The 27206-nt window shown below is 42.5% G+C and overlaps 6 protein-coding genes across 6 annotated transcripts in view; 1 reads left to right on the top strand and 5 right to left on the bottom strand.

Annotated features, from left to right (window-relative positions):
* Positions 1-27206, top strand: part of LOC135708738 (golgin subfamily A member 6-like protein 22) — a 422081-nt gene that overhangs the window by 84578 nt on the left and 310297 nt on the right. The window lies entirely within an intron of this gene.
* Pitslre (pitslre) overlaps positions 1-27206 on the bottom strand; it is a 169519-nt gene that overhangs the window by 115201 nt on the left and 27112 nt on the right. The gene's annotated exons all lie outside the window — the stretch shown is intronic.
* LOC135708752 (1,5-anhydro-D-fructose reductase-like) lies at positions 1078-2332 on the bottom strand. The gene is made up of 4 exons (XM_065230889.1): positions 2186-2332; positions 1958-2125; positions 1371-1895; positions 1078-1304 (listed from the first exon to the last, which is right to left on the bottom strand). Exons 1-4 carry the CDS (start codon positions 2261-2263, stop codon positions 1116-1118), a joined length of 960 nt encoding a protein of 319 aa, XP_065086961.1. The 5' UTR covers positions 2264-2332; the 3' UTR covers positions 1078-1115.
* Positions 4837-5911, bottom strand: LOC135708755 (aldo-keto reductase family 1 member B1-like). The gene is made up of 3 exons (XM_065230893.1): positions 5833-5911; positions 5603-5770; positions 4837-5544 (listed from the first exon to the last, which is right to left on the bottom strand). The coding sequence occupies exons 1-3, from the start codon at positions 5902-5904 to the stop codon at positions 4837-4839; spliced, it is 948 nt and encodes a 315-aa protein (XP_065086965.1). The 5' UTR covers positions 5905-5911.
* On the bottom strand, positions 13696-14879 carry LOC135708753 (aldo-keto reductase family 1 member B1-like). The gene is made up of 3 exons (XM_065230890.1): positions 14748-14879; positions 14515-14682; positions 13696-14448 (listed from the first exon to the last, which is right to left on the bottom strand). The coding sequence occupies exons 1-3, from the start codon at positions 14820-14822 to the stop codon at positions 13729-13731; spliced, it is 963 nt and encodes a 320-aa protein (XP_065086962.1). The 5' UTR covers positions 14823-14879; the 3' UTR covers positions 13696-13728.
* LOC135708772 (1,5-anhydro-D-fructose reductase-like) lies at positions 15036-27142 on the bottom strand. The gene is made up of 3 exons (XM_065230914.1): positions 26980-27142; positions 26610-26777; positions 15036-15798 (listed from the first exon to the last, which is right to left on the bottom strand). Exons 1-3 carry the CDS (start codon positions 27052-27054, stop codon positions 15070-15072), a joined length of 972 nt encoding a protein of 323 aa, XP_065086986.1. The 5' UTR covers positions 27055-27142; the 3' UTR covers positions 15036-15069.

The raw sequence follows: 27206 nt of genomic DNA, 5'->3' as shown, positions 1-27206 counted from the left end.
GTGTTTGCTAACACTCAAAAACTCAAATCTTATGTGTGAATTAATGAGTTGTGCCTTGCAAAATTCAACTGTTGGAGGCGAACCAGCCTAAGGCTGAAAGCCTCCTAAATAAAGCTAAATAATAATAATAATAAAATTCAACTTCGCAAAAATCACCGTTGGAGTTTTCAGTTTAAAAAATGCATTGCTTTATATTCTGGCGTTATTCATAGTTATTACTGTTGTTTTCATATCAATGGATGCAAAACTAACACAACATGCATGAGCAGGCTGTCAATTGACATTTGAACGGTTTTTATGGGCTTTAAACTGGAATGATTGCTTTAACGTTGTGAGTGTGAGTGCGTGAAAATGCATGAGAATATGAAGCACTGCCATTGAGGAAAGAACTAGGGTTCCTTAAACCTTTTCCCTTCTCCTGAATGTGTAATGATGGAAAACCTCATGTACCGACCATTAGAGGAAAATGGAGCATCATTTAACCTTTTTAGACTAGACGCTTCCAACTAACTATCATTTGTACACTGGAGTAGCTTTTTACGCGGGTGATATGTCCCGCGTAAAAGAAAACCGCGTAAAAAAACCGCGTAAATTCCGGAATCCGCGTAAAAAAAACCGCGTATATTCCGAAATCCGCGTAAAAAAAACCGCGTAAAAAAATACCGTTTAAAAAAAACGCGTAAAAAGCGACTCTAGTGTATAACGATATACCACGTCAATTCTGAAATCCGCGTAAAAAAAACCAAAATCCGCGTAAAAAAAAACCGCGTAAATTCCGGAATCCGCGTAAAAAAACCGCGTAAATTCCGAAATCCGCGTAAAAAAAACCGCGTAAAAAAAACCGTGTAAAAAAAACCGCGTAAAAAGCGACTCCAGTGTAAATAATAAAACAGTGAAACGTACGGTAGTGTCCACGTTTCATCCTTTTGTTAGATTCTAGAGCATCATATAATGCGCATCTCTGATGATGTTGCATACCAGAAAAGTGATGGAGCTATATTTTCCAGGATGCTTTTATGAAATGACTGCGTTGTTGTTTGATTAGATTAGATTTATTTATTGTCATAAAAATCATCAACATCGCATCCAAAAAAAAAACACACTCAGCTATACATTCAAAATTCAATATCAAATGGGTAATATTTGTGCTTTTTCAAAGGCGGAAACGGAAGCGTCCTCTCCGACTGGAACGTATCCATGTACTGCATTTCCTCATCAGTCAATTCAAAATCAAACACATCGATATTCTGTTGGATTCGCTCCTCGTTGGTTGAGTACGGGATCGGAATAGTGCCCAGTTGAATCTGTAACAATTGAAACGCATTGTTAAGAACATTACATTTTGCGAAACAATCCCCAACTATTCATACCAAGTATCTCAAAATAACTTGACCATCAGTCTTGCCGTATTTCTGTCCAATCTCCTGAACCTTTGCATCACCGAGGGCCGATTTGTTACCGTAGGTAGTCCGATGAGGTCTGCCCATCGGGCCAAACGCTGTAACCGTTATGTCATGGCTCTGGCAAAATTCAATCAGTTTTTTCTGATTCCATCCAGGGTTGACCTCAATCTGATTGTTGACCGGTTTGATCTCCGCCACCTCCAGGATTCGCTTGATTTGCTCGCTGTTGAAATTGGACAACCCAATGTTTCGAACTTTTCCACTCTTCACCAGCTTTTCCATCGCCTTCCAAGTTTCAACGTAATCCACATCCGAGAACAGGGAGTTGCCCTCGGCATCCGTCGGTTGCAAATTCGAGTATTCATGTCCTTGAAATTCCAATCCCATTGGCGAGTGCATCAGGTACAGATCGATGTACTCCAGGTTGAGCATATCGAACGACCGTTGGAAAGATTCGGCCACGTGGTCCGGGTGGTGGAATGTGTTCCACAGCTGTACGAAAAAATGCACCATTATTATAAAATGCCACATAAACATAAATAGTAACATCCAACCTTAGTAGTTACGAAGACATCATCCCGCTTGATAACTCCATCGACAATTTTCGCTCTGATCCCTTCACCTACTTCAACTTCATTTTCGTACATTAGAGCAGTATCGATGTGCCGATAACCTGCGTCGATTGCCTTCTTCACTAGGTCAACTCCTTGCCCTTTCTTCGCCTATTTCAAATCAAGGTCATTTATTTCAGTCACCATATGCAACGGAACAGAATCACTTACCAAGTACGTTCCATAACCCAGTGCAGGAATAGTGTAACCATTACCAAGATCAACATTCGGCACTGTTTTCGTCGACATTTTGGAATATAAATAGAAGGAACGTTTCCAAAGAGAATGAATTTCAATATTGATTCGTCTACTTGCTACGACAAACGATGTAAACATCATTCGCAGACAAGCACACCCGTGGTGGGTTCACAACTACAATCGCGAAAATAAAAACCGCGACAGCCGCAACAGTGTGCGGTAAAATCGAACGCAGCAAGTCATGGATTTCTCTCTGTATGCGAAACAAACAGACCACAAACCACTATCAAAGTAGGCATATTTGGTGCTAACAGACGTATGCATCTGATAACGGCCGAGCTGGATGGAGAGTGCAATAAACTTTGAAAACAACCTACGATTGTCCGCCTGTAACTTTGATTCCATAGTTATGCAGTTATAAAATCGATAATAAAGGATAATTCGATTTAACTATGGTATTTTTAATGCCTAATCACACGAAGCATAACGAAAGCAGAACAAAGTAATGATTTAGGGTTTTTGGTCTTATTTTCATTTCCGTCCTTCTTAGCACAACCCGCACTTTCGCTCTCTTTTTCGAATGGATTTGATAAAAATGTAACGTTTCTGCTGAAAATGGCTTCTAAATTCACATTCCTTTCCATTTGTATCGTTGGATTTGATAATGAGCTACAAATTGTTTGTATTTTGTTAAAAATATAACACCGCTGCTTGATTCCAAATTCTTCTCATGAGCGTAAATTCCAACGCACTGAATCGCCATTGGATTTCCTTCGTCATTGGAAAAGTGGATTCGCTGAAAGTGAATTATTTGTTTAAAAAGGGGTTTACCCTGCGTGTTTGAATACTTTGTATTATATTTTGAAGTTACGTATCAGAACAAATTGATTTGTTCACGGTTAAATCATGATATTTTCGATGTTTTCTACTCGACAGGACGGAAATAGGCGATTGCAACGAAGTAGCGCTCCACCCTACTCGTTCCACAAGTACAATCTGTGAAAGAGCAATCGAAAATGACGAAAAAAATGCTGACTTTGCATAAACCATTTGAAGTTCCATGGCCTACATCTACTCTTCTACTGTAACTTGAGATACTATAGATTCCCCACATAAACAATAACCATGAGAAAAGCCTAACCACCATGGTATCTATAACTAGTGTTCAAACCGTTTAAACTGGGGATTCAAGGAACTTGGATTATTACACGGGCGATGAGAGTAACTCAGTAACTCAGTCAAATTGCAAAAAGTGGGGCTACTCAGTCAATGAGTAAATTTTTTCCACACCTATCCGGAAGAAACAGCTTGAATATGTGGAAAATCGAACAAAATTTAACTAAGGAGTTTACTAGGAATATACTATAGATACTATAGATTCCATAGATAAGCGGAGGCACAAAAAGTTGTTTTGGCAACCATGAAAAATAAATGATCTTACTGGCATGCGTGAAAAAAGTTCATGCCATCATAGAGCTCTTCGTTGTGCAGTTTTGTTTTGTTTCGTGCGTAAAAGTTCAAAATGAAGCGCAAAGCAAATCTTTGCTACAATGTATTGAGGAATGGTCTTTATCAATCCTTCTTGCGTTGTCCGTGAAATAAATCGGAATATGGAGTGTGGACAGCGTTTTGTGATCATAATATTACAATACTTCTCCCTCAAACAACACCATGATGACGTCATGCTCGTTTGGCTACACTAACTGACAGTTCGTTTGACTACATTATACATTTCCTCCGCTTATCTATGGAATCTATAGTATCTATAGAATATACTAATAGACTGAGGAAATAATCTCTTAATTTTGCTCATTTTCAAGAAGTTTTTCAATGAAAATCGAGGAAATTTTACTCATTCACTGAGTAGCTCCACATATTGCAATTTTGAGCCAAATTCGATACAAGTTTTAGTTACTCCATTGGCCGTGCATGTTATATTTCTTACAAATCATCCAAATGTTGCAATTAACGCTCAAAGTTACCGCTAACCATACAAATCATAGAATATCAAACCGAATCTAATTAGTTTGAAAATTAACCGCTGCTACTGGCCTCTCTCGCACACCCGAGAAATGCTCCCAACATCAAATAGACTGAGATATTGCATCACAACTTCACATCAAAAATAGCAAACGAAACGAAATAGTAAAAAGGATCTGCTATTCTCACCCACATCCTGATGAGCCGTTTTGTCATTTCTCTCTATTGATCGCCTTATTCGAAAGACCAGCACATGGCGTCACGCTCATCAAGCTATTTCTATGGTTCCTTGACGAGGGTTTATGATCGTGGACAGTCACGGTAAATTATGCCGCTCTCATTTTTTTTAATCAACAACTAGTTGTATACATTATGTATATCAATTGTTGTAGGCGGCTGGCAGCTGTGTGAATCAACAGTCATTCGACGGAAGGTGAAAATCTGTGAAAATTTAGTTTCACGGTAGATTATGTACAAATGAAAGATGTGTGTTCCAAGAACCGAGCAGATTGATTTCGGTATGCTCGTTTTTCGGATGTTCGCTACGCGAATCCGATAAGCTCATTTAGAAAATCGTGTCCGGGATATTGTCGGCGAGAAATTGATGTTTATACTTTTCAAACACTTGAATGGTTTACATTTATTTAATATTCGATACTGAATGGGTAGTACTTGTGACTGGCGCAGTGAGCCAATGGAAGAGTTCGTTTCCCAGTGTTGATGCCGTCCATGATTTCAATCTCATTATCAGTCAATTTGAAGTCAAAAATGCCTATATTTTGACGCAGTTGTGTCAGGTTATCTGATTTTGGCACCGGAATCGTACCGATGTCAACCAGATAACGCAGAATAACCTGTGCCGGAGCTCTGTTGTACTTTTTCCCGATTTCCAAAACACGAGTGTCATCCAACGCCGGTTTCGGAATATTCTCCGGATCATTTTCGTAGTAGTTTGGACGTCCAAGGGGGCTGAACGCAGTCACCGTGACATCCAGGTTCTTGCAAAACTCGATCAACTTCCGTTGATTGAGACCTGGGTTACACTCGATTTGATTAGTAACCGGTTTTACGTTGCACTTCTTAACAATGCGTGCAACTTGCTCGCTGTTGAAGTTCGATACGCCGATACTCGTGACTTTTCCAGTTTCCAAAAGTTTTTCCATAGCGTACCACGTGTCCATGTAATCGATTTCGGTAAGCTTTGTTACGCTCTCCTCCGGTTCCCAAGCAACGAACTCGTAGCTCATAGGGCTATGCATCAAATACAAATCGATGTAACCAATGTCCAGATTGGCTAGCGAGCGGTTAAATGCTTCTTCTACATGCTTCGGATCGTGGAATGTGTTCCACAGCTAAACAAAATAATATTCACTCGTGTGACCTGTTTCACCGATTGATCACAATACTCACCTTACTGGTGACGAACATATCCTCTCGCTTGATGACGCCTTCTGCGATCTTTTCACGAATGGCTTGACCTACTTCTTTCTCGCTGCAATACAAGTAGGCAGTGTCAATATGACGGTAACCGACATCGATGGCTGCCTTTAAGGTGGCTACTGCTTCGGCACCATGGCACTTCAATCAGAAAGAATACTGTTTTGAAGCTTCTTGAATCGATCGTTCTATGGGACACTTACCAATAACGTTCCGAGGCCCAGAACAGGCATCTCACAGCCATTGTTCAGTTTCACTTTCGGTGCAAGAGGCATCTTCCTGAAAAGCTTCGGTAGCTGGTCCACGCGAGACTGATAATCATATTCATCGGCATTCGGGCCCAAGTAGAATTTTGATAAGCATACATAGAGACTGTTTAGTCTTCTTTTTGGTGTTATATCCCCTGTCGTGTAATAGATGCGTAGCTAGCAATGCGTCCGTTTTTGTGGTCAATCAAATGGCAATAAATTTGCACTTAGGTATCAGTCAAACCCTTACCTCACTTAGTAATTGGTATAGAATCAAATGTTAAAAGATACATGGCTACTAGACACTATCTGGACACAGTTGGTTTTGAGCCAAACGAACTGTCAAATCCAGGCTTGCATTTGCTCATTACAGCTAAAATACTATTTTTCGGTATTATGAAACAATGGGATATTATAATGATAATTTGTATTTGTAAGATGCAAGAAGAGGTGGTAAAGTTTGTATATGGCATATACAATTTGTCAATTTTGCTTTTAGAAGGTCACAACTAGCGATTTTATGATCGCTGATTGCTCGCTCATCGTTACAGATAATCGCTATTGTGACCCTCTGAAAGCTAAATTGACATGTTTTATGTGTCATACACACACTTTACCTTATGTTCTTGCATCTTGTAAATAAGAATTATCATTAAAATATCTCATAGCTTCATAAATCCGAAAAATAGCATTTAAGCTGTAATGAGCATTTGCAAGCTTGGTATCAAACGGTGGAAACTAACGATTTTAAATTAATCGTATCGTCTGGTCATTTTCCACGTCCCATACGTTACTGTAGTAAGCTCGAGAATCATCAACGGAGCGGAAGGATTGGATCTCCAGAAAACACGCAAGAACTTGGTATGCTCAAGGCTCATTGCAATCATCCTGAACATTTTCGAAACATCTCCAGTAAAAACGACGGGATAGATTCGAAACCGTACGCATATATCAACGAGAGGATCTTGTATGGTCGGTCCCACCATAAGCGTGTCGTTTAGGGATAGACCAGAAGTAGACTTCGCAGATGCATCAAATACAGTGCGTAGCTTCGTGGTAGATGACGAAGGTTTCAGTATAGCATGATGCGGTAGAAAGAAACCGTCCGATGTGTCTTCCGTTTCGTTCAGAACTCGGCAATGACCAAGCCGTATGTACTCTTCAACAAATTCACAATACACTTTCTTGAGTTCCCTGCTCAATTGCTTCTCGAGGTAGGTAAACCATTGCAGAGCGTTATGCTTCGAGTCACCTAGTTGATTCACATTGCTTCGAAATGGTAGCTCCACAGTATATTGTCCGCTCGAGTCCCTCGTTATAGTTCGCGTATAGTAGTCCTCACATGCCACCTCTTCCGGCGACATTTTCGTAGTTGTAGAAACTTCTTCAGATTCCCAAAACTTCTCAATCAGCTTGTCCAAGTTTGGTTCTTGACCCACCACATTGCAACGGACCATCTTGTAGTTCCAGGCTGTAGAATCAACGAGTCCTCCGACCACCCATCCGAACACAGTGTCTTGTAAGAACGGTAAATTTTCAGCAAGCTTGACATAACCTGATTTCAGGAGACCGAAGAAGTGTCCAATTCCTATGAGCATGCCCACTTGCTGAGGGTGATTAAATCCCCGATCTGCCTTGCTTTAATGGTGACGTTGACCATCGTAGTAACCCTCGTAGTAGCACCATCAACACCAATAACTTTGACATCCACCGATTGTCGTTTGACTTGTAGCAAACCCGCTAGCTTTTCTGTGAGTAGATTCACCTGTGACCACAATCCAAAAGAACGTGGCACGGTTGTGCCACTTCAATATTGCCAACAATATACACAATCGCCGTACACAGTAGCGCTCGCTGATGATGAGTAACACAAGATGCACTGATTGTGGACGTCGTGGAATTGCTGGCTTTAACATTCGATGTGGAATCGCTTGCGTTGGTATCCTGAGGTGGGTTCTGCACTGAAGTAGACGTCTGCGGATTCAAAACACCCGTCGAAGTAGTTACATTCATGTGTAGCGTAGTATGATGCCGCTTTTTACAGACTTTGCACGACATAGCAGAAGAGCATCGCGCTGTGTTAGGCCCTTTCCTCAAACAATTGTAGCAAACTTTCGCTTGCTTTGCTTTCTCAAAACGCTCGTTCGGACCCAGCTTCAAGAACTCACTGCACTGATGATTCACATGAGACTCATCACAAAAGTTGCACCGGATATCGACCGATTCCGCTAGAGATGACACCTTCCTTGGAGAAACTTTCATCGCAGTAGTAGTACCGATAGGCCTCTTCTGTTTTGCAGCAATCGTGTTGGATTCAATCCTTTCCAAAATTTGACACCGCTTTGCGAGAAAGGTAGTCGTTTCTTCGTAAGTTGGAATTTCTCCGTGCGTGATACTGCCTTCTCAAAGCTTCCGTGTTTCCAGATCCATCTTCGAAGCCAAAATGTTGACAAGCAAAACTTCCGAAACACCTTCCACTTCGTAGTCGTGGAACTTGAGTGCCTCCACATGACGTTTATACTCATCCACCAAGTTGCGCAAATGTTTTCCGCTTTCACCTGTCATCGCCTTGAGGTTGAGCAAACCATTTGCGTGTATGTCCACAATTTTTCGTTTGTCCTCGTACCGCTGCGTGAGATAAAGCCAAGCTGCGTCGAAATTGCTGTCGTTGATCGTTTGCTGGTCGATTACTCCTGCAGCATCACCAACCAAACACTTGTCAAGATGGTAGAGTTTCGTAGCATCAGATTCCCCCGGGTACTTGTTCATGACATCGGTGAATATGGCCTTGAACTTGAACCAATTCTCCGCCTTGCCATCGAACGTTGGCAGCGGGGTGTGAAGCAGCTGCGATGATTGAACTCGTACTGCCTGTTGCTGGACAGGTAATGGTGCAGGAACGATGTTTGCTTCACGTTTGACCGCTTCTAACAATCTGCATACAGCTGCTCTCACCTCGTTATGCAGATCCTTGAACTCGACGTACTTTGCCTCCTGTTCTTCAGCATTTCCTGGGGCTAAAGCGTAAATCCTATTCTGGAAGGTATTAAACTCTTCGTAAGCAGAGTCAACCGTTTTAAGATGTGTTTGTAGTAGAAATTCATCTGGAACAGTAAGTTTCTGTTCAGCCCGTTGTAGCACATTATTGATTCGCGTAACTTTGCCTTTTACGGCTCCTCGCTGCTGGCCGAGAGCTTGAAATTCTCTCCGTCGGAAAACAAGCCGTAATAAGAACCAATGCTACCAACGCCAGGGAGGCAGCTCCCACACATGGACCCAACCTATCGACCAATCAACTCATGGACCGGGGACCAGTCAGAGATTTTATACCTCAGAAAATCCCAACAGCACCGACCGGGATTGAACCCACCCTTTGTACACCACCGGCGTCACTATTTGACGAATTTATTCAAGTTTTAAAAAGTTCTGTAAATGCCTGAGTTGTGATTTGGGAACTCCACTGAAGTTTTCAGAATTTGTGGATACTCTGTTGAAATTCTAGAATCACTTTTTAAGTCTTTGTTGCTCCAATGAAGTTTGGGAAATTTTTCTAAAATTACGGCTTTTTTAGAAGTTTTAGAATTTTCCTAACATTATTTCAACTTTCCTTAAGTTATAGGAAGAACTTCTTTCGAGTTATGAGAAGAACTTTTTTGAAGTTCATGTAATAGCTATTGAGGAGTTCGTGGATAAACCTACCAGAACTTCAGAAAAGTGCATCCCTGAAGTATTGGGAAGAAGATCCCAAAATTTCTGGAATGAACTCTCTTTAGTTTTTGGAAAAAAAAATCCCCTCAAGTTCTGGAAAGAAATTCCCTCAAGTTCTGGGAAGAACCTCCTTAAAAAATTTTAAGAATTTTTTCTGAAATTTTGTGAGGAAGTTTCCTGCAAATAAGTGTCCCTAGCAGCACACTTGGTGCAAAACGGATTAGGCAACTTGCATATGACTTATTTTAGTCGCAATCAAGTGGCTGCAAGATCTTGCCTCCGCTATGTGCTGATTGGGTTTCTGAAGCACTGAGAAGAACTTCCCTAAAGTTTTGAGAAGAACTTCTCTCAAGTTTTGAGAAGAAGTTCCCTCAACTTCTGGGATGAACTTTCCACAAGTTGTGGGATGAGCTACCCTTTAGTTCTGGGAAGAACTTCCCTAAAGTTCTGGGAAGAAAATCCTTGAAGTCATGGGAAAATTTTCCTAAAGTTCTAGGCTGTACTTCCTTAAAGTTCTTTGAAGAAGTTATATAAAGTTCTGGGAAGAACTTATTCTCAAGTTCTGGGAAAGACTTTTCTGAGGTTCTGCGAAGAACTTCCCTAAAGTACTGGGAAGAACATCCCTTAAGTTCAGGAAAGAAATCCCCGAAAGTTCTGGGAAGAAGTTCCATGAAGTTCCATGAAGTTCTGGAAAGATTTTACTTCTCTATATATATGGATAGTACTTCCCTGAAGCTCATGTAAAAACTTTCCTGATGCTTTTTGACGAACTTTACTGAAGTTCTGGAAACAATTTCCTTGGAGCTCAGGGAAGAGCATTTCAGAATTTCTGGGAAAAACTTCCCTCAAGTTGTGGGAAGAACATCTTTGAAGTTCTGGATAAAATTTCCCTGGAGTTCTGCCACCGACGAACCGAAATGACAGCTATATTCAAATTCTTGCCCAAGACACCATATTTAAAATACGTTAAACACTGCCGCCATCTACTCATCCATTCGCATGAGCCAGGACACGAACACAGGTAGTATTTATATTGCCTCGGTTTGTGTCTCACCTCGTTTGAAAGTTCTGATCGCCAGTTTGACAGATGGAATCGCTCGTTTGACAAATCGAATTGTGGACAAACGAAATGCTTCTGTGGCATGTCGGTTTGTCGGTGGTTCTGCGAAGAACTTTTCTGTAGTTCTGTGTGAAGAATATTCCTGAGGTTCTGGGAAGAAGTTCCATGATTTTTTGAGAATAGCTTCCCTCAAGGTCAGGGAAGATTTCACTGCCATTATGAGAAAAACTTTTCTGAAGATCTAGGACAAACTTCTCTATAGGTCAGGGTAGAACTTCCCTGAAGTTTTGTGACGAATTTTATTGAAGTTCTGGAAAGAACTTCCCTAGATCTCTGGAAAGAGCATGTCTGAAGTTCTGAGAAGAACTGTTTTGAAATTTTGGGCAAAACTTCTTTCAAATTCTGGATAAAACGTCCCTGGAGTTCTGAGAAGGTTTTTTCTGAAGTTTTGGGAAGAACATCCCTAAAGTTTAACTTCTTTCAAATTATCTGAAAAATTTCTTTAAAGTTCTAGGAAGAACTTCTTCTCGAGTTCTGGGAAGAAGTTCGATGAAGTTTTGAGAAAAACGTCCTCCAAGGTCTGGGAACAAATGTTCTGAGAAAAACTTTTCTGAAGTTCTAGAAAGGACTTCCGTATAGGTCTCGGTAGAACCATGGAGGTAATTTGTCCTCCGCAACCACTTTATCGCCTTTGTAGTCCCCACCGTCGAGGATTGACTCTAGTGCTTCATCATCTTTCTCGAAAGACGAACGAGGCAGTCTCGGCTTTGCAGAAAGCAATGATCTCATTCTTGTGGACTTTCCTGGTACTGCCTTCTGGGGCTTACTTCCATTCCGATCTTCCAGAAGTTCCTTGAAACGATCGAACAGGTCCTGGATATCATTTTCGGCGGACTTTTTCATTGGATCTTTGCGAACCGCACCTAGACCCTTCGGGAGCTGCTTCTCCGGCTGTGGTTCCCCGCTTTAATCCCACCGATTCAGTACCGAAGAGTAGCCGAATTGGGAAAAGTGTGCTCCGGAAAAGTGCCAGTGTACCGTTGGCGAAGTCAACGCGAGTTCGTGCGTTGAGAGAACTTCGAGACTTGGAAGAAAGAAACTGGTTGGACGAACTCGAGGAGGAAAATCAGCAAAAAATCCTCGAACTTCAACGGAAGCGGATTGCTAGACGGAAGAAGGCGCTCGAGCGACGGAAGGAGCTGACACAGATTATCAACGGTTCTGACGGCAAATCAGATTCAGAGGCCAAAGCCTAATCTATGGACAAAAGCGGGGAAAAGTGATAAAAATCCCCATATATAATTTGAGAGAAGTCGGAATAATTCGCTTTCGGTTCATATTCAGGTCAAAAAAAGTGAACGACAACCTGAAGAAATTAGTCAGGGACTTTGTCGTTCAGTTTTTTTTTTCGGAAATAAATGCTAAACAAGCTACAATTAATTAAAACTGATTTTTCCCCATACAGATTTACCTGCTTTACTACCAGTCACCAAAGAGCCAAAAAAATTCAAATTTGAGAGAGAAATTCTCTCTCACAAGCTCAATCTCTCAACATCTATGTATTTTGATGACACTCGATTTGTGATTTCCCTTTCACAGATTAAAAAATAGAGTACCTGTCAGTACAAAACATGTCTGGTACCTCTATTTATGCATTTAGTTTATTATTTGAAGTTCCTCCTATTTTTTATATTCTGCACAAAAGATACTTTCTGCCCCATACATAAAAATCGGTGGGAAATTCTTTGAGGGGTGAGCAATTTTGTGTGCAGAATGTGTAAAAAGGGAGGAACCAAAGATAACTTCAACATAATAACTAAGAGGAACTTCGGATGTTAATCTAAATGCATATATAGAGGTACCAGACATGTTTTGCACTGCAGTGTCCTCTGTGAAAAATTATCGGAAAACATATTGTGTGTAGTTTCCGATAGATGTCACCGCAAAAAACAGCAGTGACATCTGAGCTTGACAAACTGATTAATTGGCTAACTACTTGACTATCCTATCGGTCCCAAGTACATCGATGAACGTACTTCACTCTAGTCGAAATTCTAGTTCTTCACACTTAGAAATTATTGCCAACTAATGTTTACCGAAATCTGAACAGCTGAACTTTTCGGTAAAACTTACGCAATTCAATTCAATTGCTTTTCAGCTACTTTGAAACTAAATCTCCAGTAAAATGGCAACATTTGTTCATTTAAACAAGGTTGAACATGTTTTGATATTATTTTATAAATAAATGAAGGTCAAAGTTTTACCGAACGTTCAGCTGTTCTGATTTCGGTAAAATTAACCGAACACGGAAACAAATGTGTAAACAATGTTTGTTTTGATTCGCAATGAAAGTTTGACAGACAAATTGAGGGGTTCATGGATTTTCCTACGTTTCGAGGGGTGCATCGATTAGCTTGAGACCGAAGAGAGTGCCAGAGCTGAGCCAAAAAGTTGAGCACGTTTCTTTGGGACCTCAAATGAAAGGGAATCGACAAAAAGTGTAGAAACCTACTGAGTCGTATGCATTACCTAAATAGTTTATTTTACTTTCCCTATTAGAAAAGTACAGAAGACTTTATTCCCTTTATTCATACTGTTGAGAAAAAGGACATTCTATGAGCCACTCTTTTCAATGGCGAAACATTTTGTAATTTTTCATTCAACCATATTTTTTTCGAAAAGGCCAGTGCATGTCGTCACGCTTATCAACCGATTTGCCACGTCTCGTTCTTTTTCAATGGCAGTTGCTCTTCCTTTACGAGGTTTTGTGATCATGAACGACTGTCACGCTGAATTATGCCGCTCCCATTTTTAAGCAGCAACTATAGGTACATATATCATATTGATTGTTGAAGGCGGCAGGTGGAAACAGCTGTGTGAAAGGTGAAAATCTCTGAAGCTTCAGTTTCACGGTAGATTATGTACAAATGCAAGTTGCGTTCCAAGAACCGAGCAGATTGATTTTGGTATGCTCGTTTTTCGGATGTTTGCTATGGTCACTTAGAAAGTCGTGTCAGGGATGTTTTCGGCGAGAAATTGATTTCTATACCTTTTAATCTAACACTTGAATGGTCTACATTTATTTAATATTCGATACTGAATGGGTAGTACTTGTGGCTGGCGCAGAGAGCGAACGGAACAGTACGCTTGCCAGTGTTGAAGCCATCCATGATTTTAATCTCGTCGTCCGTCAATTTGAAGTCAAAAATGTCAATGTTTTGACGGAGTCGTTCCGGATTAGCGGATTTTGGCACCGGAATCGTGCCGATGTCAACCAGATAACGCAAAATGACCTGTCCTGGAGTTTTGTTGTATTTTTTGCCGATCTCCAAAACACGAGGGTCATCCAACGCCGGTTTCGGAGTATTCTCCGGGTCCTTTTCGTAGTAGTTTGGACGTCCAAGAGGGCTGTACGCAGTCAACGTGACACCCAGATTCTTGCAGAACTCGGTCAACTTCCGTTGATTGAGACCTGGGTTACACTCAACCTGATTAGTAACCGGTTTCACTTTGCACTCCTTCACAATGCGTGCAACTTGTTCGCTGTTGAAGTTCGATACCCCGATGCTCTTGACTTTTCCAGTTTCCAGAAGTTTCTCCATAGCACGCCAAGTGTCAATGTAATCGATTTCTGTAAACTTAGGTACGCTCGGTGCATCTGGATCCTCCGGTTCCCATGCAACGAACTCGTAGCTCATAGGAGTATGCATCAAATACAAATCTATGTAACCAATGTCCAGATTGGCTAGTGAGCGGTTAAAGGTTTCTTCGACATGCTTCGGATCGTGGAATCCGTTCCACAGCTAAACAAATTAAAATTCACTTAATGTACTACACTGATTGGTGCACCTGTTTTTCACAATACTCACCTTAGTGGTGACGAACATATCCTCTCGCTTGATGACGCCTTCTGCGATTTTTTCGCGAATCGCTTGACCAACTTCTTTCTCGTTGCGATACAAGTAGGCGGTGTCAATATGGCGGTAGCCAGCATCGATGGCTGCTTTGACAGCGCCTACTGCTTCGCCTTCACGGGACTTGGATCAGAAAAACGTTAATTTTGAAGCTTCTCGAATAGATGGTTTAATATGGGGACACTTACCAGCCACGTTCCTAGACCTAGAACAGGCATTTCGCAGCCATTGTTCAGTTTCACTTTCGGTGCAAGCGTAGGCATTTTTCTGAACACGTTCGCAATGGTAGTCGGTCAACGATAGACTGACAATCAAATGCATCAGCACTTAGCTCAAATAGGAACTTGATAGGCATACATACAGGTAATTTATTATCGGGTGATAACAGCGCAGCTGTAGTGATATTCGACCCCGGTGAGATATATTTCATTTCTTTAGTAAAACACACGAATAGCACCTATATTTGCTTTTTATTACTTCCGATATCAAACAGTGAGTAAGTGAGTCAGATTAAAATTCAGTATTGAATGGGTAGTACTTGTGTCCTACTAGGCGACTGAAACCAACCATTCTTTGATTAGTATTGAAACCGTAGAGTACTTCCATATCCTCGGATGACAATTCAAAATCAAAAATATCTAAATTTTGTTTTAAATGCTCTACACTTGTTGACTTCGGGACCGGAATCACTCCACTTTCCACCAGATATCTTAACACGATTTGAACCGGTGTTTTTCCATACTTTATTCCCATTTCAATTATCTTCTGATCATCCAACACCGGTTTCGGTTTGTTTTCCGGATCTTTCTCGAACAAATGCGGTCGCCCCAGTGGACTATGAGCCGTGACGGTTATGTCTCTGGCTTTGCAAAATTCAACCAATTTCTTCTGGTTGATCCTCGGACTGCACTCGACCTGATTGGTAACAGGCTTGACCTTACACTCCGCTAAAATCCGCTCAATCTGATCGCTGTTAAAGTTGGAAACGCCCAAGCTTCGAACTTTTCCCGTTTCCAGCAGTTTTTCCATCGCCTTCCAGGTGTCCACGAAGTCAACGTCGGAGAATTGAAGCACTCCGTTCTCATCGAAGGGCATTCGTTTTTCCGGGTCCCAGCCGATGAATTTGTACCCGAACGGCATGTGCATGAGGAAAAGGTCGACGTAGTCCAGACCCAAGTATTCCAACGATTTATCCAAGGCTTGCGATACGTGCTCGGGATTGTGGAAGGTGTTCCATAGCTGCGAATGAAGGCGTTATATGTCATTTATTCAGTTTGCTTAATATTGATTATGTAACTTTTGATACGCCCAAATAGATTTTGTTTTCTGCTGTAAGTATTTTGATTTTCGAAAGTCTGGTGCGTTGAAGTGAGGTAGTATGACCAACAACAAAGAATTTGAAGAAGAGAAATACCGAATAAATGATATATTTTAATCCATTCGATCATGAGCAGCTCTTATATTCCATTGAATAGCCATCTACTTCATTTAAAGCTTATTGCATATCGCATATTAGCTTATCGCGTGCTTTCAACTTAGTGTTCTAGATGCACTTCCACGGTTATTCATTGAGAGCTTTCGATGCCTGTACCATTTTTGCATTGGTATAATTGGGTGGCAAGTTCAATCATACTCTATGCACAGGGAAGTCGAGAAATTTTCCAACCCGAAAAATTCCTAGACTGGGAATTAAACCCAGTCACCTCCAGCATGGTCTTGCTATGCAGCTGCGGCTTTACCAACTGAGCTAAGGGAGGCCCCAATAACTATGTATCTTCGAACAGTACTCCATTTGTGTCATGAAATGTTAATAAAAAAAATTAAGAACAGCTCAAGAAGAGAAAATACCCAATGATTGCTTTCTTTGGTTATTGAATCCCTTATAGATGATGATGATATGATGATAGTGGTTTATCACCCATTGAAGCACGGAAGCTAAGTCCGACAGCAGTGGGCTCTCTTCTCTGTTTGTCTTGATCAAGCTTAATAACCTCTGATTGTCCTCAACATGTCGCTGTATGAAGGGCTAAAAACGGATTGGGTAGATCATACGCATTGTCGCCTATACTCATCTACGGAACAATAAAGAATCTCCTTCCAGCAACTTGATCAGCCAATTGGTCAAAAAGACAAGCCCCCAAACAGGAAGATGCCCCAATGAATGGGGAGAAGAGCCCGCCCTTTATCCACGAAATGTTATCAACAGGGAGTTGGCATTCCCACTCTCCCCGTCCAAATCGCTTCAATCGGGTGCCCTGTTGGACCGTCCCTTCCCTTTTACGAGTTGATTGTTATGATTATTTTCAATAATACTTACATTTCGATGAAGATCGTGATACTTATCATTACAGAAACCAATCTTGAATCGTAAACCAGGTCCATCAACAATACACTCGTTCCGAGAAGGGATTCATAGTCATCTTCTTCTTCTTCAGGTACGCTCATCACCCGGAATGAAGGCTCGGTGTGGTTAGTAATATCAAACAGTGTTACATGCAAACGAAAAAGAGATGCAACCAGGATTAGTTTTTTAAAGTAATAGTCATCTGAATACCCAACTAACCATATCTCAGTGACATTTTCTCACTCTGAGCCTACATTAAAAGTTATTTTGTGATTATATGGTTACTTTGGTACTCACATTAAATGTTGTGCAAGTAACACATGTTCAACAACGCCCAACTATGGAAAGCTCAATGTTACCATACCATTTACTCTTTGAATCAGCGTACACCAACATGATAATCTTCTAAGAAACACTTTCTTGCACAAATTATTGATAAACTAGGTTCCTATTGAGGGGGTTCGAAGGAAAGGGGTGTAAGTGACTTTGATCGACTCCCTTCATCGACTTTCCCTTTTGATAGCCAAAGCTTTATAAACAGATTTTGCGAATAGGAATCAAGGAATTTAATGGCAGCTAAATTATTAACGAAATAGAAAATCGATGAAAAGAATCGATCAAAATCACTTAAACTCCTTTCCTTATAACCCCCTCAGTTGTTATAAACTGGAGGATCCACTAATCAGCAACAACCGGAATGAATAGGACTCCATCATCACTTTTTATCCACTACGAATTCCAGCTTCACCGTTAATTAATCATATTGTCGAGCAGTTTTGGGACGACCTTCTACCAGCGAATTAACGGAAATGAAACAATAAATTCCAGATTTTTCAAGCATATTACAAATAAGACCCTATTTTCTCGAGGTTCTAGAAGAAAATATATCAAAATATTGTTCCACGTTAAAGTTCGAGTGGCAGGAAACGTAATTTTAAACCATTGATCCATTGTTTTGATTCTGATGGGTGCTCACTAGCAAGTACTCTTCTGGCCTTGGTTATTGAATCCCTAATAGACTCGGAAACTACTAAACCAATCGGCGTGAAAATTTGTATGCAGGGGTTTTTGGGGCCGGGAAAGGTTCTTATGATGGCTAGAGGAATTCTGTTGATAACAAAAGTAAGAGGCAAATTATTGTAAATGCACGAAATGAATGCAAATGATTTTCCATGCCTGACTTCACGCTAAAACATAACCTTGAACTTGTGCAACCATCTGAAAGGTAAATTCCTGTTTTGCAAACTGTCGTTCACGTAGATCTTTGACGATATAGAGCAATTTGCGATGAAAACCTTGGTATTAAGTCAACAGTAGCAGATTTCTTGCCAAATCATAAGTCTCTTTGCAAATTATTGCAATTGAAATTCGTAAGTTGCACCATCCGTCAGAATGCATCCTGCCTTGCTCGCTATTTGTTCAGTAAATTGTTTTTCATAGAGCGATAGTCAGACTTGCAGCCATCTCCAAAAAACATTTTTTTATATCACTGTAGCTGGCAACATATATTTTAGGCAGATCACACATTGAAACACCAGATACGGATGCCTCTTGACTTAACACCTTCTTTCTAACCTCACTGACACTAGTTCCAATGTTCAGTAAAAATTTCGATGTTCTAGTCAAGAGTATCATTAAAACGCGTGATTACAATGCATCTGTTGATCATGGTAACTTTATTACTTTTACTTATATGGAACAAGACTAGAAATAGAAGTGTGCCCTGCTTCTAAACGGACGCGACAATTTTCCTGGTGTCAAATTGTTCGTCTATGATTTTTCGTCGCGTTTTGACGTAGGACTACGTCTTTAATTTCTATACTGGGGTACACTTTGTGAAAACCTAAAATGTAACATGAAACAAAATTATGAAAGATTTTGAACATGAATAACTCAACTGCCCCTGGATCAATTTCAATAACTTTATCACCAATCGATCAGAAATATGTCTACGCAATGCTATCAACTGATGATTTTCAACAAGAAACTATTGAAAAAGTGGTTATGTCAAGCATTATCCACAGTATAAATAAAAATTGATATTTTTTTCACTGTTTTCATGAAATAAACGTTGTTCCCTACGCAGTCGTCATAATCGAGTTCCACTTTGTTGCACATCATGCTGCTTGAACCTGAAAAGATATAAAAGAGCGCTGCGGTCTAGCCTCAAGTCATCATCATTCGCTGCCAGACTGTTGAGCAGTTCAGTCGATTTGAATTCTCTCTAGTTTCGTTCGTTCGTTCGCAAGTCGAATTAGCTCCGCGTTGTGTAGTGACGCTCTCGCTGACCCAGCCATGGGTAAGAAATCGCGCGGTAACGCGAGTGCCGGTTTACCGGGAAAACAGACTCTCCCAGGAGACGGCGCGACCACCGAGCCAGCCCAGAAGAAGCAGAAGAAAACCCCATTGCCCGTCCCGACAGGCGTTGCGGACCCGCAGCCGGGGCCTCCCGGAACTAAACGACCCAGACCTGAAGACAGCAGCGCCACCGCATCAGCAGCAAAAAAGCTGCTGAGCAACAATCTGTTCTCCGCCCTGCAGAACGGAGCCCAGCCGCAGTCGGACCCTGAGACGGTGCCTAAAAAGGTTAAGTTGCCACCCTTCTATGTGAAGGGCTTCCCTCCCGGGCTATGGGAGCAGCTGGATTTCTACATTAAGCAGGGCCTTCGCTGCACCATTCAACGGTGCACGGAAGGCTACAAACTGATGGTCTCGGCCGAAAATCACTAGAACGCAGTCCAGGCCCTCTTGAACAGGATGAAGCTGGAGTACTTCTCCCACGACGTCGAGGCCACCAAGCCGCTGAAAGTGGTGCTGCGCGGGCTCCACGACATGGACACCACCACCTTAATGGACGAGATTAAGACGAACGGCCTCAAGCCGGTCGAAATCCACAAGATGACCCGCAGCAAGGCCATCAAGTATCGTGACCAGCTCTACCTGGTCCATCTGCAGAAGAACTCCACAACCGTGAAGGATCTCCAGACGACACGCACACTGTTCCACATCGTAGTGAAGTGGGAGCGGTATAAGCCGACCCACCGTGGCGTCACTCAGTGCTCGAACTGCCTATTGTTCGGGCACGGCACCAGGAACTGCCGCATGGCCAGCCGCTGCATCAAATGCGGCAAAAACCACAAGATCGACAACTGCGACAGCATCGAGGAAGCCGCTCCCACATGCGCCAACTGCGGTGCCGCCCACAAGGCCACGAGTAAGGCCTATCCGAAGCGGGCCGAATACGCCGAGATCCGGAAGAAGGCCTCGTCCAACAACCAGCCCGGTCGCAAGAAGGTCCCGGAAAACAACGCGCAGAACTTTCCTCCGTTATCACCGGTCCAACCACGGCCAATTCCAGTGTTGGCGCCGCTCCCGCTCAACCAACAGTTGGCTGCTGCCCAGTCGGCTGCCGCTGCAGTACCCGGTCAAGCCTCCGGCCCATCGACGGATCCCCCTGCTCCGGGATTGGCCGGTACAACCGGCGAAGCATCCGACGATTCTCCGCTGTCAACGGATGAGATCGTCACACTGCTGGCCCAGGCCATCATCATCAAGCGCACCTGCGCTACAAGAACACAACAGCTCCAAGCTATCATCTCCTTCGTCGCTAATTATGGACCGTGAAGCCATAAAGATCGCCAACTGGAACGCTCGCTCTGTAGGGGCGAAAAACATTGAGCTTGCAGACTTCCTCCGCAAGCACGACATCGACGTGGGCCTTCTCACCGAGACCCACCTCAAGACCGGTGACAGCCTCTGGCTGCCCGACCACAGCATTGTCCGGCTTGATCGCACCAGCTCCAGGGGGGGGGGGGGGGGCGGTGTCGCGGTCATCATCAAGAAAGGCATCAAGTACTGCACCCTACCCCACTACCGCACTTCCATCATCGAGGCCGTCGGCGTAGAGGTGGAAACATCGACCGGAAACGTCCGGTTCATCGCCACCTACTGCCCCGGCAATGTACCGTTAGCAATGGTACAGCACATCAGTTCAAGAACGACCTTGCCATCATAACCCTCACCAATGCCCGCTTCGTAATCGGAGGGGACCTGAACGCCCGGCACGAGGCCTGGCGAAACTACCAGCAGAACCAGAACGGCCGCCTATTATTCGACCATTCCCAGCATGGTCTCTATTCCGTCTGGTTTCCGGACGAACCAACCTTCACATCACCGGCGGGCAACCCATCGACGCTGGACCTGTTCTTGGCAAACACTGGATTAGCCAAGCCGGTTGCCGTCAACGACCTGAGTTCGGACCACCAACCGGTGCTGACCGAGCTGGGCTACAACGTGGCCCCTGCACCGTGCCAGCGGAAGGACTACCATCGAGTCAACTGGGTCCAGTTTCGGCGCGTGGTCGACCGCCACATCGTCGACAACCCACCACTCGACACAGTGGAGGACATCGACCGGGCCCTGGAGGGTCTCCATCAAGTCATATCCGTGGCTGACGAAGAGTGCGTTCGACGAGTTCCTGTGAGGGGTAAGTTTCAAGCAATTGATTCCTACACCAAACTCTTGATTCGGCTCAGAAATGTTCGTAGACGCCAGTTCCAGCGGACTGGGGATCTGCAGCGTAAATACGAAATGGTCGATCTGAATCGGCAGATCGCTTCCAGAATGGTCTCAATCCGGAACGAGAGTTTCGGGCGGCTCGTTCAGAACCTGGACGACCGTTCCAGACCATTCTGGAAGGTTGCCAAGGTGCTGAAGTCTCACCCCAAGCCCATTCCACCACTTAGAGTCAATGACGAACGGCTTATCACCAACGAAGAGAAAGCCAATGCGATTGGGGAGCACATTGCCCAGTCGCATTTGCTTGGCTCCAAAATCCCAAGTCCACTCGAGAACCAGGTTGCGCAGTGCGTCCAGACGTTAGATGCCTCCCCTTGTGCCGTCCCTCCAGAAGAACGGATTACAGAGGAACAAATTTGCTCAGCGCTGAAATATAGTAAAAACATGAAGGCTCCCGGGTTCGACGGAATATTCAACCTAGAGTTGACAAATCTCAGCGCGAGGGTGCACTCGCTGCTGGCTGCCATCCTCAACAGGTGCCTGGAGCTGCACTACTTTCCAAGCATCTGGAAGGTGGCAAAAATCATCCCGATCCGCAAACCTGGGAAAGACCCTTCACTACCGTCAAGCTACAGACCGATTAACCTGCTCTCAGCGCTGAGCAAGCTGTTCGAAAAATTGATCGTCAGCCGACTAAACAAGTTTGTGGAGGAACATGACATTCTTCTTCCGGAACAGTTCGGGTTCCACAAGGGGCATTCCACCAATCATCAGCTAGTGCGGGTGATGAATAACATCCGAAGTAACAAAGCTGTATCCAAGTCCACAGCCATGGCTTTGTTAGACGTCGAAAAGGCGTTTGACAATGTCTGGCACGGCGGACTTATATACAAGCTTTGTAACTCTAACTTTCCACCATACCTTGTGAAAATCACCCGTAACTACCTCCAGCAAAGGTCGTTCAGGGTGTCGTTGAATAGTTCCCTTTCGGGACAATTTCCGATCCCAGCAGGTGTTCCGCAAGGGAGTCTGCTGGGACCACTGCTTTACAGCATCTACACGTCGGACATCCCTCCTCTAGGAGACGGTTGCGTGTTCTTTCTGTTTGCAGATGACACCGCGATAGCCGTCAAAGGTAGGATGCCTCGTGAAATTACGAACAAGCTCCAACGATGCCTTGACACCTTTACTGATTATGCCACCACGTGGAAAATCAAAATCAACGCCTCGAAAACCCAAGCGATCATGTTCCTTCACAGACAATCACCAAAACTTAAACCGTCTCCCTCCTGTACCGTAATAATGGATGGTACAAGGGTCGAGTGGTCCACTGATGTTACTTATCTCGGGATGTTGTTCGATGAGAAGCTCCTGTTCCGCTCGCACATAGAGAAAACCCTAGTTAAGTGCTCCGCCTTGGTTAGGTGTTTGTATCCGCTCATTTGCCGCAGATCCCGCCTCTCAAGGCAAAACAAACTGGCTGTTTACAAACAGATCATAGCCCCCGCGATCTTCTATGCCGCCCCGGTGTGGGAATCGTGCGCTCAGACCCACAGGAACAAAATCCAGGTTGCACAGAATAGAGTGTTGAGGATGATCCTAGATCGTCCATTCGACACAAGAATAGCAGACCTCCATCAAGAGGCAGAAATTCCCAAAGTAGATTCCAAAACTGATGATATGACAACCAAATTTATCCAAAAATGCAATCTTTCTGAACATGCTTTAATAAGCAATTTGTACATAGTAGGTTAAGTGTATATAGTAGAGTAGGTTAGTTTTAAGCTGTCAATAGTAGTATTAAGTAGTTTCTCTTCAAATTCTAAAAACAAAACAAACCAATCCCACCAAGGTGGTCGACCGTGTACTAAGTCTAGGACTAATTCTGTAAAACAAATTTTGAATTTTGCCCATACCTAAAGATGAAGAAATCATTAAATCACTTAGTAAAAAATTTATATGGTAATCGTCCAAGTTAAACTAAAATAAAGATCATTTAAACTAGCCTCAAGTCATTTCGCTTCAGACGCCGTGGTGAGCAGGCAGCAGAAGCAGCAAAAGTAGTCGTCTGGCTCGCCGTGGCCGTGTCAACCGTGTCTCCGATCTGATCTACGAGACAACACGAGATGTGCTTAAGGTGTTCTTGGAAAATGTGATCCGTGATGCTGTTACCTATACTGAACACGCCAAGCGTAAGCGATCATCGATGTCGTCTACGCTTTGAAGCGACAGACGAACTCTGTACAATTTCGGAGGTTAAATAATCACCAACCTCAGCAACAAAACGACCCTTTCCTGGGCCAACAAGCTTTTTACAGTAAAAAGTTAGAATACAATTTATCTGCGTGTTGGTCCATATTCAAAACCACATGCCCCCAACGACCACACAAAATGCTCTACAGAGCTAGGGGTAAGACAACTGTACTCAGAGTTAATATATTTGCAGTGAGTAAATTTGAGTTACTCATATTTACTCAAAACAAACAAAGTAGTCTAATATTTTTCATCAAATAATGTTCAAACAATCCGCGTCTGACAGAATGTTTTAATTTCAAGATTTAGTTTTCATTCATTAACAGATCCAAGTTAGATGGCTCTTATCCAAGCCAAGGGATGTTTAGGTCTCTTTTGCTTTCTAGGATGGATGGCTAAAGTGTAATGTCTTTGAAGTTTTTGGTGATGTGGTGGTGTTAGTGTTTCTATATCCCAGCCATTTATAATTACCCGGGAAGGAAGCACTAGATGGTGTAATTTCAAGACTAAGGAAGTAAAAATTTGGCCAAATGTTTTCAGGAGATTAATTTAGCTCATGAAAATTAATAATCAATCTCACAAAATCGGCCAAAGAGGTTTCATATTTTGTTGCACTACATGCCTGAAATGAGGAAACTCTTTCGTGATAAGCAACATTTTATTTACCAGCATTCATTAAGGAAGAGGGGTTTAAATCTCTGAGAATATTTAGCTAGAAAATGCCAGAGTTAGGGTCCCTGAAAATCTCTCTAATAAAGACAAAAAAAAAAAAAAGTTAGGGTCAACTCTCTCCAGAAGCGTTCGTTGTTTTCCCTGATACTCCTGTTTGAACAGGAACAGGTTGAATTTTCATCGTTGGTGTTGTTGTGTTGATCGATATTTAACACAAAAGGAGGATTGTTGAATGCAGTCTTTTATTTAATTGTTCATCCCAGGTCCAAATAGGTTAGTTCTGGCCAATTCCATAGCTGATTCTATTCTAAAACTTATATGAAGTTTGTCAATGAGCGATCGTCGAAAGGATGTAGGAACCATTACGTACCATTTTTTAATACTGGGATTGTCCAGAATCTACCTTTGGATTGACTGGATTATATGGAATCCCCCCTGGACAGTCATGAATCCCCCTCAATATTGAGTGAAATTCTTCCTGTAATTGTCCGGAATCCCCCCTGGGATAGTTCATATTTCTTCCTTGGATTTTCCAAAGTTACCTTTGATATTGTTGGGAAACCGAACTGGAATTGTCTGAAATTACCCCTAGGCTTGTTTGGAATCTCTACTGTGACTGTCATAAATCCCCTTTGCGATTGACTGGAACCCTCATAGAGATTGTACAAAATCCCCCTAATAAAACGTCATCGGCATGGCAGTAAAGCAAGACAGCTCTGACTGTTCCGTAAGGTCACCATAAAAATCTGCCATCGATTTTGAGGGGACAGCTTGTAGTTCCTTTCATACACGTGCAATTGCCCTGTGATTGCTGAAAGATCTTCCCAGTAAAGCATTGCAAGCGCACCGTTTAAAATGTTGTTGCTTTGCTTTGCTTGACAGTATCGGTTGCTATGTGTATTTTATGTTGAGCAACGCGAGTTACTCAGAGTTACTCAAAATTAACTCAGATTTTACTCATGATCAAAAGCTGTCTTGCCCCAAGCTTCAGAGTTTGTAATCTTGTAACCAAACTTGGAAGCAGGGGTGCAAGTGATTTTGATCGATTCTCTTCATCAACTTTCTCTTTGAAAAAAAAATAATACAAATTTGGTACGCCTACTAATCAAAAACGGAAAGAGTTAAGATAATAGATGATCGATCAAACTAAAAGAACTAAATTTTCTTCACGCCCTAGAGGTCTTACGTCAAGCTCCCGTTCGTGCCCTTAGGCACAGGCCCTTCTACTTTTTCCAATTGTCTGCTGCCACTCGATAACGTTTTTTTAGAAAAGTGTGTGACTACAGGATCTGATTCCCAAACAAAAAATATTTCCAAGTGAATTTTCAATGGAATTCCACTAGCTGGAGCTGTGTATCGGTTTTTCTCGGTTGTCAGTTCCGTTGGAAGTTTAGTATTGTCTCCAACGGGAGTGGAAGAATCGGTCACCTTGTTTATGATAGAGATTCAGATGATGTTCTGAGTATGTTATGGAGTAGGACCGGTACCGTGATCGTTCTGTTACCTGTTTTGTGGAGTTTCAATGCCTGCAGTTTGCAATCGTCAGGATGGGATAATGGATGACATAGGAGACATACGGTGAGACCGTTCTATTATTACATTTAACATTATATAGGTATTCAGGCATGAAGAATCATTTGCATTCATTTGTTATTAAAAAAAACTTTTGTTAATAACAAAATTCCGTAAAATGATGTATGAAGCTACAACTTTTGTCAATAACTCTAAATCTGTATCTGTAAAATTCGGGCAAACGACAATCTGAATCTCTACTGCATTTTCATTTGACTTTGCTGAAAGTCCTTAAAATATCTGTCAACATTTTTTTCTTGTTTTTTTTTTAATAAAGATTGAAGAAAAATATCAACAATTTGTTTTCCAAATCGCCGAGAATATGTCAAATGATTTTCATAACTAAAGGTACCATTTCGGCGCGTGCTAGAAGTGGAAACATACTCGCTACATGCAGCGAAAGAGGACATCGTAAAATTCTACAACGACTATAAAAACTGGTTTCTATGAGAGCTTAAAACGTGCAAAATGAAATTGATAACATCCAAATCAACTAAACCACCTGTTAAAAAAACACGCACATCCGAGCTGATTCGTTTGGTATATGACACAATTGGCTCTCCTTTAAAATTCGCTTACTCATGGCGATCAAGAGCATTCCCAGCCACCGGTAGGTTTTATAATATATGTCACAGTTCAAATAAAAAAAAATGAAGGAGATGATTACAAACTGAAGCAGAGTCACATTTACCTTAGTAGTAACAAACAGCTCATCGCGCGTGACGACTCCCTCTTCGATCTTGGCGCGTATCGCCTGCCCCACGGCTTCCTCATTGCGATAGAAGTAAGCGGTATCAATGTGGCGGAATCCCACATCGATTGCCGCCTTCACTGCCACCACGCATTCGTCCCCTTTGGACTAGGTAGATAGGACAATCATACAAGTAATCGAAAAGTATAATACAATTAAAAGAGTGCATAATAATTAATAGGTAGTCACCCATGACAGTCAGGCGTGACATGAAACGCCAACGAACACTACAAACACACACACATGGCACACAACACATATGCCCAGCAGAGCGATAATAACATTGCGTTGCGATATGTAGAATACATACCATCGATGTACCCAAGCCGATAGCCGGCATCATTCGGCCATTGTTCAACATCACCGTGAGAACCCGAGCGGACATGATTGTTGCAAAACCACGAATATTTTCAAACACCCTATTCTAGAAGCTACCGGCGACGCACTGATAAGCCTCTGACCAAAATTTCACTACGAAGATAGTCGTTTCAATAATAAGATAAGTGTGTAGCTGAATTGAAGTTTCGGACATGCGCA

This window comes from Ochlerotatus camptorhynchus, unplaced genomic scaffold (assembly GCF_037179485.1).
Source record: "Ochlerotatus camptorhynchus isolate MF236.1 unplaced genomic scaffold, CSIRO-AGI_Acam_v1.1 ptg000334l, whole genome shotgun sequence".
NCBI lineage: Eukaryota > Metazoa > Arthropoda > Insecta > Diptera > Culicidae > Ochlerotatus > Ochlerotatus camptorhynchus.
Note: the sequence above shows the minus strand (reverse complement) of the source record. Positions and strands in the feature narration are given on the sequence as shown.

Excerpts from the sequence above, each read along its gene's own strand:
- LOC135708755 (XM_065230893.1), bottom strand. The coding sequence starts at position 5,904 with ATGCCTCTTGCACCGAAAGTGAAACTGAACAATGGCTGTGAGATGCCT. Across the intron at positions 5,771-5,832 it reads TGGGCCTCGGAACGTTATTG|TGCCATGGTGCCGAAGCAGT; the intron begins GTAAGTGTCCCA and ends TTCTGATTGAAG. Across the intron at positions 5,545-5,602 it reads ATATGTTCGTCACCAGTAAG|CTGTGGAACACATTCCACGA; the intron begins GTGAGTATTGTG and ends TATTTTGTTTAG.
- LOC135708753 (XM_065230890.1), bottom strand. The coding sequence starts at position 14,822 with ATGCCTACGCTTGCACCGAAAGTGAAACTGAACAATGGCTGCGAAATG. Across the intron at positions 14,683-14,747 it reads TAGGTCTAGGAACGTGGCTG|TCCCGTGAAGGCGAAGCAGT; the intron begins GTAAGTGTCCCC and ends TTCTGATCCAAG. Across the intron at positions 14,449-14,514 it reads ATATGTTCGTCACCACTAAG|CTGTGGAACGGATTCCACGA; the intron begins GTGAGTATTGTG and ends TAATTTGTTTAG.
- LOC135708772 (XM_065230914.1), bottom strand. The coding sequence starts at position 27,054 with ATGTCCGCTCGGGTTCTCACGGTGATGTTGAACAATGGCCGAATGATG. Across the intron at positions 26,778-26,979 it reads TCGGCTTGGGTACATCGATG|TCCAAAGGGGACGAATGCGT; the intron begins GTATGTATTCTA and ends CTATCTACCTAG. Across the intron at positions 15,799-26,609 it reads AGCTGTTTGTTACTACTAAG|CTATGGAACACCTTCCACAA; the intron begins GTAAATGTGACT and ends CTTCATTCGCAG.
- LOC135708752 (XM_065230889.1), bottom strand. The coding sequence starts at position 2,263 with ATGTCGACGAAAACAGTGCCGAATGTTGATCTTGGTAATGGTTACACT. Across the intron at positions 1,896-1,957 it reads ATGTCTTCGTAACTACTAAG|CTGTGGAACACATTCCACCA; the intron begins GTTGGATGTTAC and ends TTTTTCGTACAG. Across the intron at positions 1,305-1,370 it reads AAGTTATTTTGAGATACTTG|ATTCAACTGGGCACTATTCC; the intron begins GTATGAATAGTT and ends CAATTGTTACAG.